This window comes from Prionailurus bengalensis, chromosome D2, assembly GCF_016509475.1.
Source record: "Prionailurus bengalensis isolate Pbe53 chromosome D2, Fcat_Pben_1.1_paternal_pri, whole genome shotgun sequence".
In the NCBI taxonomy this organism is placed as follows: Eukaryota; Metazoa; Chordata; class Mammalia; order Carnivora; family Felidae; genus Prionailurus; species Prionailurus bengalensis.
Window position 1 is genome coordinate 13,104,943 of NC_057351.1, and position 18,670 is coordinate 13,123,612.

The 18,670-nt window shown below is 45.3% G+C and overlaps 1 protein-coding gene across 3 annotated transcripts in view; it reads left to right on the forward strand.

The window, feature by feature from the left end:
* B3GALNT2 (beta-1,3-N-acetylgalactosaminyltransferase 2) overlaps positions 1–18,670 on the forward strand; it is a 61,919-nt gene that overhangs the window by 40,597 nt on the left and 2,652 nt on the right. For all 3 annotated transcript variants that reach the window (XM_043596262.1, XM_043596261.1, XM_043596263.1), the window contains 6 exons: positions 3,131–3,241; positions 6,303–6,381; positions 12,047–12,230; positions 15,425–15,550; positions 16,130–16,289; positions 16,901–16,957. In XM_043596262.1, coding sequence (XP_043452197.1) covers positions 3,131–3,241; positions 6,303–6,381; positions 12,047–12,230; positions 15,425–15,550; positions 16,130–16,289; positions 16,901–16,957 — 717 coding nt within the window. The remainder of the gene's footprint in view (positions 1–3,130; positions 3,242–6,302; positions 6,382–12,046; positions 12,231–15,424; positions 15,551–16,129; positions 16,290–16,900; positions 16,958–18,670) is intronic.

Here is an 18,670-nt window from a genome sequence, read left to right on the forward strand (position 1 = left end):
TCACTCTCGGGCTGGCAAACTTAAGCGCCTCCCACCGCCTTCGAGATGAAGGACAGACTCTCCATTACAGCAGCCACAGGCGACCTCAGGCTGCCTTTTACCTCTCCTTCCCTCAGCCTTGCGCTTCGGCAGTACTGAAGGACTTACCACTGTTCTGAACACGCGGTGCTCTTTCAAGTCTGCCTTTTGATGTGTTATTTCGTCTGCCTCTCACTTTTCTGACTCACATGCCTTCGAGACTTAGCTCCGTTGGCACAGTCATTTGAAATTTTGTCCGAACTCCTCGAGCAGGATGGCTCTCCTTTGTTACTGAACCTGTCGTGGCACATCGCGATGATCTGAAGATACGAGCGAAATTGCGTCTCTTCAAATCTTCGAATAGCCCGCAGCATGCTACATAGTAGACATTCAAAAACTTAAGGAACGGCTCATGCCTGAAAGAAGATTGACCCCAAATTTATTTCGTCGTATACATTTGTTTAGTTTAAAATTTTTTTCCCTGATCATAAAAGTACGAAAACACATGAAAAGAATACATATTCACTGTTGAAAACTTGACAAAATATAGAAAAGCTAACAGAATATGAAGTTATCCATCTGTTTCCCAACATATTTGGTGTATTTCTCCCCGGTCGTGTGTTTTTCTTCTGTGGGGTTGCTGTTTGTTTTTACAGAGTTGAGGTGCAATGTCAAGTTGAATAGAGAGTTAAGGCCACCCAGGGAGAACGTAGAAATTATCTGCACCTGTTTCCAAGATAAGACAGTGAGATCTTTAAAGGGGCACTTCACTGCCTGTGTTCCTCCCAAGGGTCATAAAGTTCTGTTGTGCTGAACAAAGATATTGTGCTGTGCGTGCTGTCACCGACCCTGCGCGCAGCCCTGTGAGGTCGGCACCGCTTTCTCTTTCGTCACGGTCAGGCAGTGACGACCCGCAGTATGAGTGTGGGCCTGCTCTCAGGAACCCTGGAGCTGCTCAACGTATATCAGGAGTCTCACCAACAATGCAGAAGAAGGATCCATTAGCTGAGTATAAGGTGACACACTGTGCGGGGAATCCGGACTCTGTCAGTGTTTTTATCTGTTCCCACAGAAAAGCTGTAATGCTTTAAAAAAAAAAAAAAAAAAAAGCTTTCAAACCATTGGCCTAGCTTGTTGGACAAATTCAGTTTCGTATAGTTTCCTTATAATCCTGGATAACTGAGACACTAAAGCACTTAATTTTAATATGTGAAAAATTTTAAAGAATATTAAAGCTGTATCTTTTGTCTCGTGCTCTAGACCAAAATTCATTCCAATTAATTTTGAGTTCAACATTGAGTGCATGTTTTTCAGGTGCCTGTTGTATGTCAAGCCATTCTAGGTGCCAGGGACCTAGTGGTTGGTAAACGGACAACATCCCTGCTCTCGTGGTGCTTGCATTCTGGTGGGAGCAGTTAGTTTGACAATAGGAACGTAAACGAGGGAGAGCAGAGTGGTGAGTGGTATTAGGATAAGAAGGCTGATGCAGTAGAGAAAAGGTGGCAGCTGGCTGCCTTCCGTTGGATCTCTGGAGCAAGCCTCTCTGGGGGGCTGACCGTGGAGGCAGAGAAGTAGAAGGGAGCAGCTGAGCACCCACTGAGAAATTAGAAGACACTGGAATGTAAATGTGTATCAAACCTTGGGGCAGGGGAGTGTAACTTTCTAAGCCCAAAAGTTAGTAGTAATAATCACAAAGGAAAAGCTTGTCAATTTTGACAAGATAAAACTTATGGACCTTTTATTTTTATTTTTATTTTATTTTTTTTAATTTTTTTTTTCAACGTTTATTTATTTTTGGGACAGAGAGAGACAGAGCATGAACGGGGGAGGGGCAGAGAGAGAGGGAGACACAGAATCGGAAACAGGCTCCAGGCTCTGAGCCATCAGCCCAGAGCCCGACGCGGGGCTCGAACTCCCGGACCGCGAGATCGTGACCTGGCTGAAGTCGGACGCTTAACCGACTGCGCCACCCAGGCGCCCCCGGACCTTTTAATTTAAAAAGAAGAAACAACAACCCATAGTGTTAAGTGGCAAACAATTCTGAAGAACTGTTTTAGCATGTAATATATACACAGGATTATTGATTACAAGATAATACAGATTAATAAGAAAAATAGAAAACTCAGCAGCTAAATGGCAAAGAAGTATGAGTCAGGAATTCCCAGAAGAGACTATATAATTTATAAACATCACTAGGAATCAAAAGAAACACAATTAAATGAGGAATCGTTTTTTTTAATCTACTAAATTGATTTAAACTTCTTTGCTTTTACCAATATCCCATACTTGGAAGAATCCAGTGCAGTTGGTATTTTTGTAAATTGGGAAAGATGCTATCAATTAGTATAATTTCCTTTTGAAAAAACAGCTAGGCATTGTGTCCAAAATCCATACAAAATATCTCTATTTCTTGTCCCTGTAATTTCACCCCAGAAAATTTACCTTAAAACAAAACAGACTATTAGGGAAAAATAAACATTTACACCAAAACGTGATTTATTAGCTTTTTTTTTTTTGATTTTTTGTTTTTAATGTTTATTTTTGAGAGAGACAGTGTGAGTGGGGGAGGGGCAGGGAGAGAGGGAGACACAGAATCCAAAGCAGGCTCCGGGCTCTGAGCTCTGAGCTCAGAGCCCGACACAGGGCTCGAACCCATGGACCATGAGATCATGACCTGAGCCCAAGTCGGAAGCTTAACCGACCTAGCCCCCCAGGCACCCATATTAGATATTTGATAGAGCCCAGATGTCTGCCAGCAGGGAGGTGTTTGACTCGGGATGCATGCATGCAACGGCATGTTAGATACATATGAAAAAGGATGGTTGTAAGAGCTGCGGTAGCTTCAGGAGATGCTTCAGTGTAGTGGGAAATGCAAACAGCAGTGTGCAAAATTGTCTCCACACTCTTTGTACTTGTTTTTTTCAGATGTACATGAAAAAAAAAATGACTCGAGAGTATACACCAAAAAATGTCCACAGTAGTGTCGGAGTAGCTGGGATAAACATTTAACCAATAGGTCTTAGGAAAAAAACGAATTTTTCTTGAAAAACTTACTTAAAACCTCAATGACAACAATAAAGAAATTGACTCTACTTCATCTTTCCACAAAAAGAGCTTTGAAGGTACAATCGTGTGGGAGAGCCAAGACCTCCAGGGCCTCGTGTCAAGAAATCTGCACAAAGTGACAGTAAATGATGGCGGGGGAGTTCTCAGAGTCATGACGGTAAGCCCTCCTTCTTTCCTGAGGTTGTTCGGCATACTTCAGCATTTTCTAATACATGAAGTGTTTCTAAATTTACTTTTACATCAACCCCGGGAGTACGGAACAGCGAATCGTGTGTATTTTAAAGCACGTACGGCAGAAAGTGCCGAGTCACCGTAGTGAAATTGAGCAGCTCCAATGTTCTACGATCGTGTGACCCCAACCAAGTAAATACACAGTTCTGCCTTAGGATAGGTGCCTTTCTATTTTGTCTTAAGTTTATTTATTTTGAGAGGGAGGGGGCAGAGCATGAGTGGGGCAGGGGCAGAGAGGAAGGGAGAGAGCATTCCAAGCAGGCTCCGTACTGTCGGCGCAGAGCCCAGCACAGGGCTGCATCCCACAAACCGTGAGATCACAACCTGAGCCGAGATCGAGTCCGACGCTTAACCGATTGAGCCACCCAGGCACCCAGGATAGGGTCCTTTTTAAAACGTGTGATATATTATTTCTCAATAATTTTTAAGCTAGCGTTCTTGAAGGACACTTTCTCAGTAGTATTCAGAACATTCACTGTCACCCCACAGTAGGTAGTTAAGATAGCACAGATTGAAAATAAGAGGGAGCATTCGCTTTCATTTATAGTGCTGGAATCTCGGCTTTGTGTTTTTCTTTTATTCAGATTTGCTTCAAATTTAAAACAGTTGACAGGTGAATTTCTCAAAGTAAATATGGGATGATCAGGTGTAGGCAGACCTAAAATGATAAGCTTTTAGTAAACAAGTGGTGTTTGTGGTGGTATCAGAAACACAGTCTTTCATTCTCCTTGATGCTGTGGTACAAGGATTAGGAGAGTACTTAGCATTTCATTTCAGAAGCTTAGTATATTCTCATTAATGTTAATCTTATTTACGTGAATTAATTCCTGAATTTGAAATGAATATTATGTGGTATGTTGTCACCCGTTTAGAAAACCACTCTTGGCCCACCATGAGACTTCTACTCCACTGTGGAAGAAAGACAATAGATGGACAGATCCACAAATTCAAATATAATTACAGACTTAGCCTCGTGGGTCGTGTTCAGGATCTCATTCTTTATTACAAAAAGTCCTTTGTTTAAGATAGATGTTTTATGGAATTTAATTATAGCTTTATTCTTTTCTTACCTTATTTCCAAGGCAAGTGCCTTTAATATGTTGCCTGCTTGGGGCACCTGAGTGGCTCAGTTGGTTAAGCATCTGACTTAGGCTCAGGTCATGATCCCTCAGTTTGTGAGTTGAACCCTGCATCAGGCTCTGTGCTCACAGAGCCTGCTTCGGATTCCGTGTCTCCCTCTCTCTCTGCCCCTTCCCCACTCATGCTCGCTCTCTCTCAAAAAATAATAATAGTATATAAACATTATATATATATATATATAATGTTTATTTATATATATATATAATGTTTATATATATATATATATACTATGTTTATATATATGTCATGTTGCCTCCTTTTCTATTTATGAAACTTAAAAATATCCAAAATGTGTTGGAATTCTGTAGTATTAAATTGGTTACACAAAAGGAAACAGATGACTTCTGAGTTGAGGACTAGGTTCAAATGTAAAGACTCAAACGATCCATGTTGGGGGTACATATAGCTGTAGAGAGCTAGAGAAAGCCTAAACACTGAGCTAACCTTAAAAAAAGTCCAGTAACTTAGTAGCGTGTTCTAGGAAACCCCACGTACAAAATTAAGGTTTTCATTGTAGATGCAGAAAGCTCGAAGCTTCCATGAGTCTTGCTCCCTTGACAGCAAGTGACAATGTCAGAAACTTTTAAAAGCCAGAATAAAAGCCAAGCTGTGACCTTTTAGATAGAAGTTCATAAAAAGTACTAAAACAATGTAGGGTACGCGGTGAAAAAATAGTCTACTCTGTATTATAGAGTATATAATAGAGAGCTTTCATAGAACTACAAAGCTGGAAACTGTAGCATTCCCCTTCGGTGGTTTCCTCCACATGGAACTACAGACCGTATCGTAAATTAAATGGCAAGTTCCCTCAGTCAGCTCAGGACAGTGTCTGTCTACGGCCCTAAAACACTGCCCTGTAGCGCACAGCTGCTGAAAGGTCCGTTGGCAAGAGGACCAGCCAGGCGGCCGCCGTGCCTATAGAAGCAGTGCTGTGAACTGGCCCAGGTGGGAACATGGCGACTGCCGGGCGGGGGCTGTGCCACGCAGGTGTGCAGCACGCGAGAAACCCCGCACCCTGGGCAGGGGCATGGGGGGGACTTGTGAGGTGGGGAGAGGTAAACTTTGATTAATAAGGGTTCTCCAGGGGCACCTGGTTGGCTCAGTCGGTTAAGCATCGACTTCGGCTCAGGTCATGATCTCATGGATCGTGAGATCGAGCCCCACACCGGGCTCTGTGCCGACAGCTCAGAGGCTGGAGCCTGCTTCAGATTCTGTATCTCCCCCTCTCTGTCTGCCCTTCCTCCTCTCATGCTCTGTCTCTCTCTCACTCTCAAAAATAAATAAACATTAAAATAAAATTTAAGAAATTTTAAAAAAATAATAAAAAGTCGTCCAGTCCTCAGAGGCAGAAAGGACTGTCGCTGACGGTTGGCACTTTCCACCACATCAGAAATCGGTAGGGCTGCATCGGAACGGTCTGTTTAGGGGGGCTTTTCTCTGCATGGTGGAGCCGAGGTTAAAAATGGGCCTGGGTACATTTGAATTCATCAGTTTCCTCTCCAAGAAATCAGAGGTGGTAATAATTTTTTTTCCAGCGGTAGGGTTGGGATGTTAAAGAAGATTGGTTTTTATACTCTTACTGTAGCGAGTTCAAGAGTATGTGGTCCTGTGTAAGTTGGAGTCTGAACACTGTATGGACTGCTATGTGCCCCTGATGTAGTGTTGCGACTGGATGACAAAACGAGAATACTGAGGTCGTCCCGATCGTGTAAGTCTAGCGCATCAGCTTCATAGGTGGATTTAGCTGCTGTGGCGTCAATTATCGATTTTGCCAGATCAGGTTTAAAGTAGGAGAAATGTATTTTTAGCATTGAAACGCTGAGCACTTGTGTTCTTGTTTCTTCCAGGCTGGGGAGGGCGCCTTGCCTCATGGATTCATGGAAGGTGTGGAGGGAGTTGCAGGTGGTTTTATTTACACTATTCAGGGTAAGTGGGCTGCTTGAAAGCTGAAGAGGGCCCTGATTCTTATGTACCTAATCTTCATACTTTGACATAAAAGCTGATTTTTTTTGTCATTAAAAAAAAAAGCTTTATTGATCTATAATTCACATTCACTTTACACTTTTAAAGTGGTTTCCAGTGCATGAGAGTCCTGTAGGTGTCTCCACTAACTGCAGACCATTTCTGTCACTCCACAAAGCAACCCTGTGCCCGTTAGCAGACACTGTCGTCCTCCCCTCCCCTGGCCCCTACCAACCATCACCTGCTCTCCATCCTTTCTGACCTTAAATGTAAGGATTTATTTCTGGGATCTCAGTTCTAATCTATTGATCCATGTGTCTGTCCTTATACCAGTATAAGGTCTGACTTATACTTGACTGCCTAGTAAGCTGTGATGTCAGAAGTGTGAATCCTCCAACTTTGTTCTCTTTCGAGATTGTTTTGGCTCTTCTGGGTCGCTGCCTTTCCATATGAACTTTAGGATCGGCTTGTCAATTTCTGCACACAAGCCAGCTGGGATTTTGAAAGGGGTCGCAGTGAACGTAGATTGTTTCGGGGAGCGTTCCACCCTGACATTCAGTCTCCGATCCATGAACATGGTATCTTTCCATTTGTTTAGGTCTTACTAGAGTCCTTTTAGTGGTTTTGTGGCTTTCAGAACACAAGTCTGGCATTTATTTCGGTTAAATTTATTCTTAAATATTCTTTTTGATGCTATAATAAGTGGAATTGTTTTTTACATTTCATTTCTAGATTGTTCATTGGTAACATGTAGAAACACAGTTGATTTTCATACGTCCCTCTCATGTGTTGCAGTTCTGCTGAATTCATTTATTGAGTTACTAGTTTTGTGTGTTCCTTAGGATTTTCCATATACAAGATCATGTCTTCTGCAAAGAGATAGTTTTACTTTTTTGTTTTTCAAGCTGGATGCCTTTTGTTGATTTTTCTTGTCTAAGTGTCGTGGCTAGAGTGTCTAGAACAGTGCTGAGTAGAAGTGGCAGAACAGACACCCTTGTCTTGTCCCTGCTCTTAGAGGGAAAACATCCAGTCTTTCACCATAAAGGTGATCTTGAAAAATTAGTGGCCTTGAACTTTCTTGGCCCCGTGTGGCTGTCTTTGGTTAATCCTCCAGCCAGGTGGGTACTTCTGCAGAACTGCTAGACCCTGGCCGTAGAGCTGTCATGGGCTCAGTGCTGCTTCTCCGTCAGAAGGGAAGAAGCTCTGTTCCCCTGATCCAGGCATGGTGCCCTCTTTTGGAAGGGGTCTGTTGGACTCAGCTTCCCCTCCTGCTTCACGGTACACTTTCTCCTCATGATGTGAGTATTTAAACATATGCTGTCTTTCAGAGTACATGTTTCTCAAATCCTTCGCCTAATAGATCTCATTTCAAGGATGGGTTTGTTAGAAGAACTCCTTTAAGACTCGGGGTCAGAAGCATTCACTTAAAACTCTAAAGGGAACTTGTTATGATGGAGTTAGTGGCTGTGTCTGTCTTGAATGATGCTTATTTCATATCCATCTATGAACTCCAGAGAATTCTATGTCTGTGATCTTTAAGAAAGAAGAACCATTGTTGAGGCAGTTGCTATTGGCCACTGTGCTGAACATCACTTATGGAACAAAGGTGCCCGGTCCTGTTTCTGCCTTGATGTCCCAGAGCTCTGCACACCGTGGGTTCCTATAAAAGAATTAGGACCTGGCTTCCCTGAAGGCTCTCAGTGACCAGGGAAAGCAGGGGCCAAATTCCGAGGGGAGAGTCTGCGGGGGACCCCTCAATAGCACGGTGTTGAGGATGGGACAGACCCCCAGTTTGAGGCCTCTGCGTGCTGTTTGAGGATGAAAATGGGCTATGGCTTTTATTTTTCTGCCAAACGCATCTTTATTTATAGTGTTTCCTCATAGAAGTAGTTGTATTCTTACATCACCCCAAAGGATAGGCTGGGACAGGTACATAGGTTTGGCCCATAAACTTGCCATTAAAAAAACAGCGATTTAAGGTAGATCTATTTTTAATTTTTTGAGGAACCTCCACACTGTTTTCCAGAGTGGCTGCACTGGTTTGCATTCCCACCAACAGTGCAAGAGGGTTCCTGTTTCTCCCCATCCTCTCCAACATCTATAGTCTCCTGATTTGTTCATTTCAGCCACTCTGAATAGCACTGCTAAGAATTTACCCAAGGGATACAGGAGTGCTGATGCATAGGGGCACTTGTACCCCAATGTTTCCAGCAGCACTTTCAACAATGGCCAAATTACGGAAAGAGCCTAAATGTCCATCAACTGACGAATGGAATATATACACAATGGAATACTACGTGGCAACGAGAAAGAATGAAATCTGGCCTTTTGTAGCAACGTGGGTGGAAATGGAGAGTGTGATGCTAAGTGAGATAAGTCAGGCAGAGAAAGGCAGATGCCATATGATTTCACTCTTATGTGGATCCTGAGAAACTCAACAGAAGACCAGGGGGGAGGGGAAGGAGAAAAAAAAAAAGAGAGAGAGAGAGGGCGCCAAACCATAAGAGACTCAAAAACTGAGAACAAACTGAGGGTTGATGGGGGGTGGGAGGGTGGGTGATGGGCATTGAGGAGGGCACCTGTTGGGATGAGCACTGGGTGTTGTATGGAAACCAATTTGACAATAAATTTCATATTTAAAAAATAGCAATTTAAAATTTAGAGATCCTTACTTAATTCCAGTCCAGAGATTTTACATAAAACTAGGTAGGAGACCAGTCTGCCCAGGGAGGTGTCTGCTCACCAGGAAGCTAGTCCAGCCCCAGGGAAAGTTCAGATAAGGAACTCAGGCTGTTTCCTAAAGGGCTCGCACACCATCTGACTTGAATATCTAGCACCTTCCTTTCTTTTACCAGTTCATTCAAGTACGTACTACCAGGAGCCTTTAAAAACCCGTTTAAGGGGCCCCTGAGACTTCTGTCACTAAACTGTTCTACAAGGAGCAGCCACTGTACTCTCGACAAAAGTTTGTCATAATTTTTTTTTTTGTCACGGAGGCTAAAGGAATAAGGTTTGGGTGAGGGAAAATTTCTTTCAAAAAGAGTGAAATAACTCAAGTTTTAGGCTAAAGAAATGAAAACAAATAGATTGCCTTCTCCTGTACTGGGTATATCTGAAAATCTGAGTATAAATTAATTTTTAAAAGTCAGGATCTAAGTGCTATTCAGAATAGTCACGTGGCACACAAATTCTTAAATTTTGTTGGTGTTAGCATCACTGTCTGGGCCCTACCTCAAGCCACGGAGTTGAAATCTTTAGGATTGGAGCTCAGATGTCTGTGTCTTTTTTTTTTTCCCCCTAATGTTTACTTATTATTTTGAGAAAGAGAGAGACAGAGCACGAGTGGGGGAGGGGCAGAGAGAGAGGAAGACACAGAATCCGAAGCAGGCTCCAGGCTCTGAGCTGTCAGCCTAGAGCCCAGTGCGGGGCTCTAACCCATGGGCTGCAGACCGTGAGATCATGACCTGAGCCAAAGTCGGACACTCAACCAGACTGAGCCACCCAGGTGCCCCCAGATATCTATACTTAACAAACTCCCTAGATAGATGTGATGCTTCCAAAGGCTGAGAGACTATAAACTCTGTGGTTCTTTTAAATAGATCATCAGACTTAAAGCACACACAGATCTGTTGCTTCATTTTTCAGATACATGCAATATAAAACAAAACATGTGATTTGTCCATCCAAAAGGCCTACATTCAATTTCTGCTCTTGCATCATTACAGCCATTCTCCTGTTCCTTCAGTTTTCTGACACTTCACTTTCCTTCCAGTGTTAAATTGTGTATGTTTGTCTTTCAAGCTAAAAGCTATCACAGTAGAATGTAAGAGCTGGAGGGGACACAGGGTCATTTCGGCCTGTGTCTCTCAAAGGACAGAAGTGTGTGTGGTCTGCCCGCGTCAGTTCGAGGAAGACACGTGTTAAAGATAGAGTCTTGGGCCCCACCCCAGACCTGCTGAATCTTCAGGCTTAGGCCTGGGGATCTGTATTTCAGCGAGCGGTCCGACAGTCACTGACGTAGCCCACCTCCTCCTCCTGCCGACGAGACTACAGGCCCAGAAACATGGAGCTTGACCAGCAGTCGGAGTGGCAGAGGCAGAAATCAGGTTCCGACCTCCAGACCCCCATGTGGGCACAGAAGGTGGACTGCCATATTACTGTGCTGTTTCTCGTCCTCACCCCTCAGCCACTCACTTTGTTTGTCACGAAATTTTCTCTGATTTGATCAAGACATTTGAAAAAATCCTGCCCTGGTAAAAAAAATTGCTGCCTGAAATTGACAGAAACGGAGGACAGTCCCTGCCCAGATGTGACAAGTGATTCATGAACTTGGGCGATAGTAAATAAATATCTTCTAAGCACATTTTTATCATGAGATAAATACACCAAAATACACCAAAAATAGAGAGTGCTATAAGAAACGTCCACGTACTGGGGTGCCTGGGTCGCTCAGTCGTTTAAGTATCCGGCTTCAGGTCATGATCTCAGTTAATGGGTTCGAACCCCACGTTGGGTCCTGTGCCGACAGCTGGGAGCCTAGAGCCTGCTTCGGATTCTGTCTTCTTGTCTCTCTGCCCCTCCCCCACTTGCATTATGTCTCTCGCAAAAATAAACATTAAATTAAAAAACAATTCATGTACTTATTACTCAGAATTAACAAATGTTTATTTTTGTCATATTTGCTTTTTTTTAATTTGTTAATGTTTATTTTTGAGAGAGAGAGAGAGAGAAACAGAGCACAAGCGAGGGAGGGGCAGAGAGAGAGGGAGACAAAGAATCTGAAGTTGGCTCTAGGCTCTGAGCTGTCACGTCGGCACAGAGCCCCATGCGGGGCTCAAACCCACGAGCTGGGAGATCATGATCTGAGCCAAAGTCCTACGCTTCACTGACTGAGCCACCCAGTCGCCCCTGACGAGAGTGTTTTAAAATTGATTCTATGGCACCAGATTGTATATATCGATTAGCAATAAATACACCTTTTCCTCAGCGCCATTTTTCAGTGGCATTCATCTCAACACGCAAGATCAGGGTAATTTTTTTTTTTTTAACCCTAGTGATTCCTTAAGACCAGCATCCATCCAGTCTGTTGTAACTGCCTTTTTTTTTTTTTTTAATGTTTATTTTCTTATTTTGAGAGAGAGTACAAGGGGGAGATGGGGGCGGGGGCAGAGAGAGACAGAATCCCAAGGGTCCACCCTGGTCAGCACAGAGCCTGATGCAGGGCTCGATCTCACAACCATGAGATCATAACCTGAGTTGAAATCGAGGACGCTTAACCGACTGAGCACCAGGGTAATTTCTTTAACTGCTGTACTCTGTGCTGCGGATGGGCCGTATTTTCTGTTACCAACAGTGCTGGGGGGAGCATCCTTGGGAGCACGTGAAATACTGCCTCTAGGGCTGGGTCTGAGTGGCCTTTCCCGGTGTGGTGTGCGCGTCTTCCGCCCAACAGGCCGCACTGCTCTCCACGGAGAGCGCGTGCGCTCATCCCGGGCCGCGAGGAGAGTTCCTATCAGCTGCTCTCCGTTAGGTGTCTCGGGGAAGGGGTGCAAGTGCACATAATGTTCCACGTTCTGGGGCTGAGGTTTACAGTGGTGTTTTTCTCCAACTCTCGGCTTTTTCTTTGTAGAAGGCGATGCTCTCTTACAAAACCTTCATTCTCGCCCTCGAAGACTCCTTGACCATATGAGTAATCTCCACAGGGAAGATGCCTTACTGAGGGAGGAAAGCAGCGTCTACGACGATATCGTTTTCGTGGACGTTGTTGACACTTACCGAAACGTTCCGGCAAAATTACTGAACTTCTATAGATGGTAAGTTGTAAAAAACGTCGGGCAGGTAGAATTTGTTTTATTGTTCTTTGGGTGTAGAAACAATTTATCAACATTAGACCACTGAATTTTTAAGTTTGTTTATTTTTGAGAGAGAGCGCATGTGCATAAGAGGGGTAGGAGCAGAGAGAGAGAGAGAATCTGAATCAGGCTCTGCACACATTGTGGGAGTCAACTGATGTGGGACTCAAACTCACAAAACATGAGAACATGTCCTGAGCTGAAGTCAGATGCTTAACTGACTAAGCCACCCAGGCTCCCCCTGAATTTATTTATTTATTTTGAGAGCGAGCGGGCTGGGGAGGGGCAGAGAGAGAGGAAGAGAAAGAGAATCCCAAGCCAGCTCCTCACTGTCAGTGCAGAGCCCAACACGGGGTCCAAACTCACGAACTGCGAGATCATGATCTGAGCCGAAGTCAAGAGTCGGATGCTTAACCGACTGAGCCACCAGGCACCCCTGAATTTTTTTTTTAAACAACCCTAAGGCCCCTGAACACCTGGGATGTGATCTGTTGTATCCTGGTTCTTTGCGAGAACTTTTAAAATTCTGCTGCTTTCTTATTTACATAAGCAGATCCATGACATGAATGATCTTTATCAAAAACAGGGCAAAAGTTGGTTTCATTTTGAGTCATCTGCTCTGGGAGTCAAAATCGGTCCTCTGAGTCACTGTCTTGGTGGTCTCGAGCCAACATCAGGTGAAAATCTGTGAGTTTGAAAATGGCCCCCTTTCACTTGTATTCATACCCACCGACCTAAACAGCCCGAGTATAGTTTCCTCGAATCCAGGTTAATGATCTGAATTCTGTTCAGCTGAACATCCACATTATATTTCTATCCTCTTCTCCATGCATTTAAAAACCACTTGCCCTGGGGCGCCTGGGTGGCTCAGTTGGTTAAGGATCCAGCTTCCACTCAGGTCATGATCTCGCAGTTTATGAGTTCAAGCCCCGCATCGGGCTGTCTGCTGCCGGCACAGAGCCTGCTTCAGATCCTTGGTCCCTCCCACGCTCACACATTCTCTCTCAAAAATAAACATTTAAAAATATGTAAAAAAAAAAAAAAAAAAAAACTACTTGCCCTAATTCCAAAACTTTTATGTAAGATGAAATCCAAACACACTTGGAGTCTGCCATAACTTCCCCAACCTTTCCATATTTCATAGACCTTGGTTGTAATTCCTACCTTAATAATAATAATGGCAATAACAACTATTTTATATATAGATAGAGAGATAGATAGAGAAAGAGAGAGAGTTAATATTACTAGTTACTCCAGGGTCCCCTAACGTGTCATTGAGCCCTTGAACACTGTCCACCCTAAGTGCAGAGCTAACACCTGTCTCTGTCTAAACCCATAGTGTTTTCACATCTTTGTCTTTACAACTTTGTCAGTGAGCTTGTTTCCTGGTGAGCCCCAGAGTCTGTTCCTGTCCCCTCTGTTGTCCTGGGCAGAGTGGGAGGTGGTCAAGCACTCTGTGGACACAGTCCCCTGGTCCTGAGGGGGAGACGGCCTGATTTGTTTATGGAAGATGATGTTTCCTAGCTAGGGCAAGTTAATATAATTTTGGGGTCACCTGGTGGGCAGAGGGCAGATGTAAATAAGGGTTGGAAATTGGGGCGTGTCTGGACTATCAGGGTTTTGTTTGGATAACTAGAGTGAGAAAGAGAACCTTCTTTATTTAGCTCAAGGCCGATAGTAGGGGTTCCTGTGGTAGGGGGGCCAAGGCAAGAATATAAAGAGGCAAAGAGAAGGAGTGGAGGTCCAGGAAATGGGAAATCCGGATTGTGGAGTTCTAGGGCTTTCTACAGGGAGCTGGTTGATGGTTGTGGAAGTTGAGTTGAGTTTAGATACCACCGCCAGTTTCAGCTTTGTCTCCAGTGCTCCAAACAGGTCTCTGAGGTCTCGGCCTCTCCCCTCAGTCATTACTGCCACTGTCTTGGGCCATCGTCTCCACCTGCACCACCAGTGGTGGGCTCCCAGGGTTGTGCTGGGGGACCCGCTCCCAGTTGCTCGCCTGTGCGCCCTCTTCCTTCTCTGTTGAGTTGCTTGGTCAGCGACCGCAGTGTCCTTTATCAAAAAAGTTCCTCCTAATTAGCAAATAAATAGCATGTGTGCCCGTGCTGCTAATGAGAAATAAACCTTAGAAGCACAGGGTTAAGCAATTTGGTGTGGACCTATTGTTGTTAGATTCACCATTGTTGGGCTTAATGAAACTTTCTCCAGATTTCCTTTCTTCAGATTTCTGTCATTTGGTTCCCTAGCAAGACTCTGGGTATTTTGTTTTGTTTTAATCAAAGATGCATGGGGGTTGGCAGGGTGAGATGAAGTCAGTTTTCTACTTGCCCTCCTATGTCTAGGTAAATGAAGTCACCCTCCTGGGCCTCCTAAAGGTCATTTATAATAGTTTAATAGCTGGAAATCGTTTCCAAGGGGAAATATATTTCAGTGTCATAACTCTATCTTTTAAAAACCATAAAATGTGAGTGCAGCATAAATAGCGGCACAGAACAGAGCATCTTGTACAACAGCATTCTGTGTGTGGGGCCTCGTATGACACCTGTCCTCTCATCCTGGGCCCCCGTCGCAAACACACGTTATGAGGTTCGAACGCTGAATGGATTTGGTGGCCTGGCCGGAGCAAGGCCAGTAAAGTGTTGTTTGAGCATATGTTCACTTAAGGCATCTTTTTTTTTTTTTAATTGTGTTCTTGTTCTTTTGTTCCTTTTATATTTTTTTATGTCTGTTTATTTGTGAGAGAGCGTGTGTGTGCGAGCAGGGAAGGGGGAGAGAGAGAGGGAGACACAGAATCCCAAGCAGGCTCTGCACCGTCAGCACAGAGCCCGACATGGGGCTCGAATTCACAAACCATGAGATCGTGACCCGAGCTGAAATCGAGCCGCACGCCTCACAGAGCCACCCAGGCGCCCCTCTTTTGCACCTGAAGTCGGCCTGGTACTTCTCTGTTATGCCACTTAGTGAACATCCAGCAGGGACTGCGGTTGGCAGCAACTTTCTGAGCAAATGTTCTCAACATCGAAGGAACAAGAAGCTGAAAAAGTGTACAGGCAGCTCAGGGACAGCTTTTCATTAAAGTATTAGCGGTGTCATCGCCTTGGCGACGCTCTGTCTCCTTGTACGGACGCACTGACTTCCGTGTTCCCTTTTGCCAACAGGACCGTGGAAACAACCAGCTTTGATTTGTTGCTAAAAACAGACGACGACTGTTACATAGACTTAGAAGCTGTGTTTAATAGAATTGCCCACAAGAATCTGGACGGGCCTAATTTTTGGTGGGGAAAGTAAGTTAAAGCTTGTTAGCCACTTGGCCTTCAGGTACCTGATCCAATGGGATGAATTTATAATGAAATACATAAGCTGTCTTTCACAAGCAAAACATGTGAGCTGGGAAACCCCCCTCCTAGGCTCCTGGGTTACTGTATGTTGTTCACCAAGTAGAGGGAAATTCTTCGAAATGAGAAACCTCAGGCTCATGTAATGAAGGAGGAGAAACGGTAGGGCTTTTATCCTCGTGGCCCAGAAAGAAGTGGTTAGAATAAATCTGTGACACACTTCTTGAGACTGCTGCTTCTTTAGAATACAGTATGGATTAATGAGGGGTTTTTAGCGTATGCACACAAGATGGTCTGGCACTTTCAGAAACCCCACAAATGTAACCTGGAGAGAATCCGATAGACCATTCTTTTATACGCCACACCTGCCAGCTAGAGAATTGCTTTCCTTAGACTAAAAAAACACTTCTCATTCTTTCCTCACCTTTACAGCTTAGCCCTCTGTAGTGATAAGAGAGGGGTGCGGCCTCCTAGTGGTAGGACAGGGGTCAGACCAATACGAAGAGACCAACTTGTTTTGAATCTCAGTTTCAGACTGAACTGGGCAGTTGACCGAACCGGCAAGTGGCAGGAGCTGGAATACCCCAGCCCCGCCTACCCGGCCTTCGCCTGCGGCTCGGGGTACGTGATCTCCAGGGACATCGTCCAGTGGCTGGCCGGCAACGCGGGCAGACTGAAGACCTATCAGGTGACTCGGGATTTCTGACCCAAGAGTGTACAAGCTTCGCCCAGCCCAGGATTCCATCGCTGACACAGAGCCGGCGTTCCCCAGGGAAAGCATGTTAGTCTTTCTGGGTAGGATTCACCCTCAGAGGTCAGGGATGCAGCCCTCGCCTTCAGATCCTGGCTCTAAATTCTATTCCTAAACCTCTTCTTGAGCCTGCTTGTTTTCAGACTATATTTTATAAGTATAGTCCCTGGAGGAATGGAAGGCTTGACATTCATAAGAAGGAAGACGATGCAGCAAGTGTTTGCTTTCTGTTGATTCCGGTGACGGTGGCAGTGAACAAGCCGCCCGGCTCTCGGATCCACAGTGTCCTTCACACGGTCGTGCTGGAGGTTTAAGGCCCATGAGAAGGGCGGACCGGCCACTTGCTGTATTGTCTCTAGTCTTCTTGCGATGTGCGGTTCATGGCCGCTGGCTTTTACTCTGTGTACAGGAGTTAATACGGTCTTGGCACTTGCTGGTAGATTAACGAGAAAACAAGTAGAAAGAGGATTACGAGAACGTGTGGCATCCCGTTTAAAGATGATGCAGCATTTAAACTTCTGCCTTTCAACTTCACGGGGCACGTACAGGGTGAAGACGTGAGCATGGGCATCTGGATGGCCGCCATAGGGCCCGCACGGTACCAGGTAAGCAAGCCTGACGGGGGACTGGCCCCGGGGCACTCGGGAGGTGAAGGTCCTGTGTCAGACGGGCACAAACAGTGAATTGAAGATGATTCACAGAGCTGCACTCTTGACTGAATGCACAGTGATCCACATGGGTTCGCATATAGTATCTTTCTGAGTTTGAACCAAAAGTAAATATTTTGTAAGTTTTCCTACTCAGAGAAGAACTGGGTTTTATACGTTTGGTCAGAAATTCTTTGCCGCTTTAAAACTTAAGGAACCAGGCGCCTGGCTGGCTCAGTCGGTAGAGCATGCGACTCTTGACCTGAAGGTCATGAGTTCAAGCCCCGTGTTGGGCACAGAGATTACTAACAACAACCAAAAAACCCTCAAGGTTTCCAGCAGTGGTGGTTCAAGGACCCTTCGGCCCCTCTGACCGATAGAACTAAAACACTGTAAGGTGTCTTATAAAATAAACTGATCAGTGAGCCAGGAACAGAAATGAATTTGCAGAGACCAGAACAGAAATAGCCCTGAGAAGACAGCAGGTATAAAGCTGGGGTTTGCCTCCAAGAGTTCTGTTGAATTTTGGATTCTTGCGGCTTCCACTTTGGCCACAGAAGGTGGGCAGAGAGAGAGGCACGTGCAGGGTCTGCCGGACACGACCTCTGCGTGGCGCCCCGGCCCCCGAGCAGGGCACCCTCGCTGCAGGGGTGAACGGGAATAAACCCCCACCTGCTGGGTCAGCTTTGACAGTCTGTGTCATAGTGAAGCCCAATCTGACTTAACTGAACCCTGAAGCTAATTTTCTGTATCTGCTAATTGTGCTGTCCGTGGTCTCTGTGGGCCTGAGTCTGTAGTTTGATGTTGCTTATGGAGCTTGTTTCTTGATGTGCTGAGAGACCGGTGTGCGTGACCTCATGTTCCTCGGAAATGGAGGTCTGTTTTTAAAACTCCTTCCACAGAGGGCCTTACCGTCTACTTGACTGCATTACCAACGAATGTGACTCATGCTGCACACCCACCCAGGTGCAGGCGGGGTTCTAGACGCTCAGGGTCAAGGCTGAGACCCAGGTTTTGTTTTCTAAATTACACACACACACACTTTCTCCTTCCCTCCCTCTAGGGGGTCCTGGCTTCGTGAGTCCCCGGGCCCCGTGGCCTTGTAAAACCCAGCAGGGCCTTCGGGGCGCACGTGGACTCCAGCTCCTTTCCTCTGCCACCAGTTCAAACATGCTGTGAAAAGACTTGATTCTTTCTAGCATCTTTATGTTCTGAGACGGCAGGGGTTTCTCAGGCTCTGTTGTATCACTGGGAAGCAGCTGCTGGTTGAGAGTCGGTCCTTCCTGTTCACCTTGCCGGCATCCGCTCCCCTTTACTACCCTCGCCGTGACTGACCTTGGGCAAAGTACCGCACAGGCTCTCAGTCGTAAAAGGGAAAGGATTCCTGCCTCACAGGTTTTAGGAGAATTCACTAGTATTTATTTATTTATAAAGCGCCCGCTGCCAGCCCCAGAATACCGTAAGCTTCCATGGGAACAGCTGCTGTTACCTCTTCTCACAGCCGCCGGGAAACTTTCCGTTTGCGCTTCCCAGGCTTTCTGGTCACAGAAATTCCCCCCCCCACTGCCGCCCCCACCTGCGGTGGTTTCGGTGGTTCGCACGCAGGTGTCCTTGAAGGCCTCTGCCAGCTTTCGTGGTCCGATCTTCAAATCCGTTCCACGGCTCCCAAGT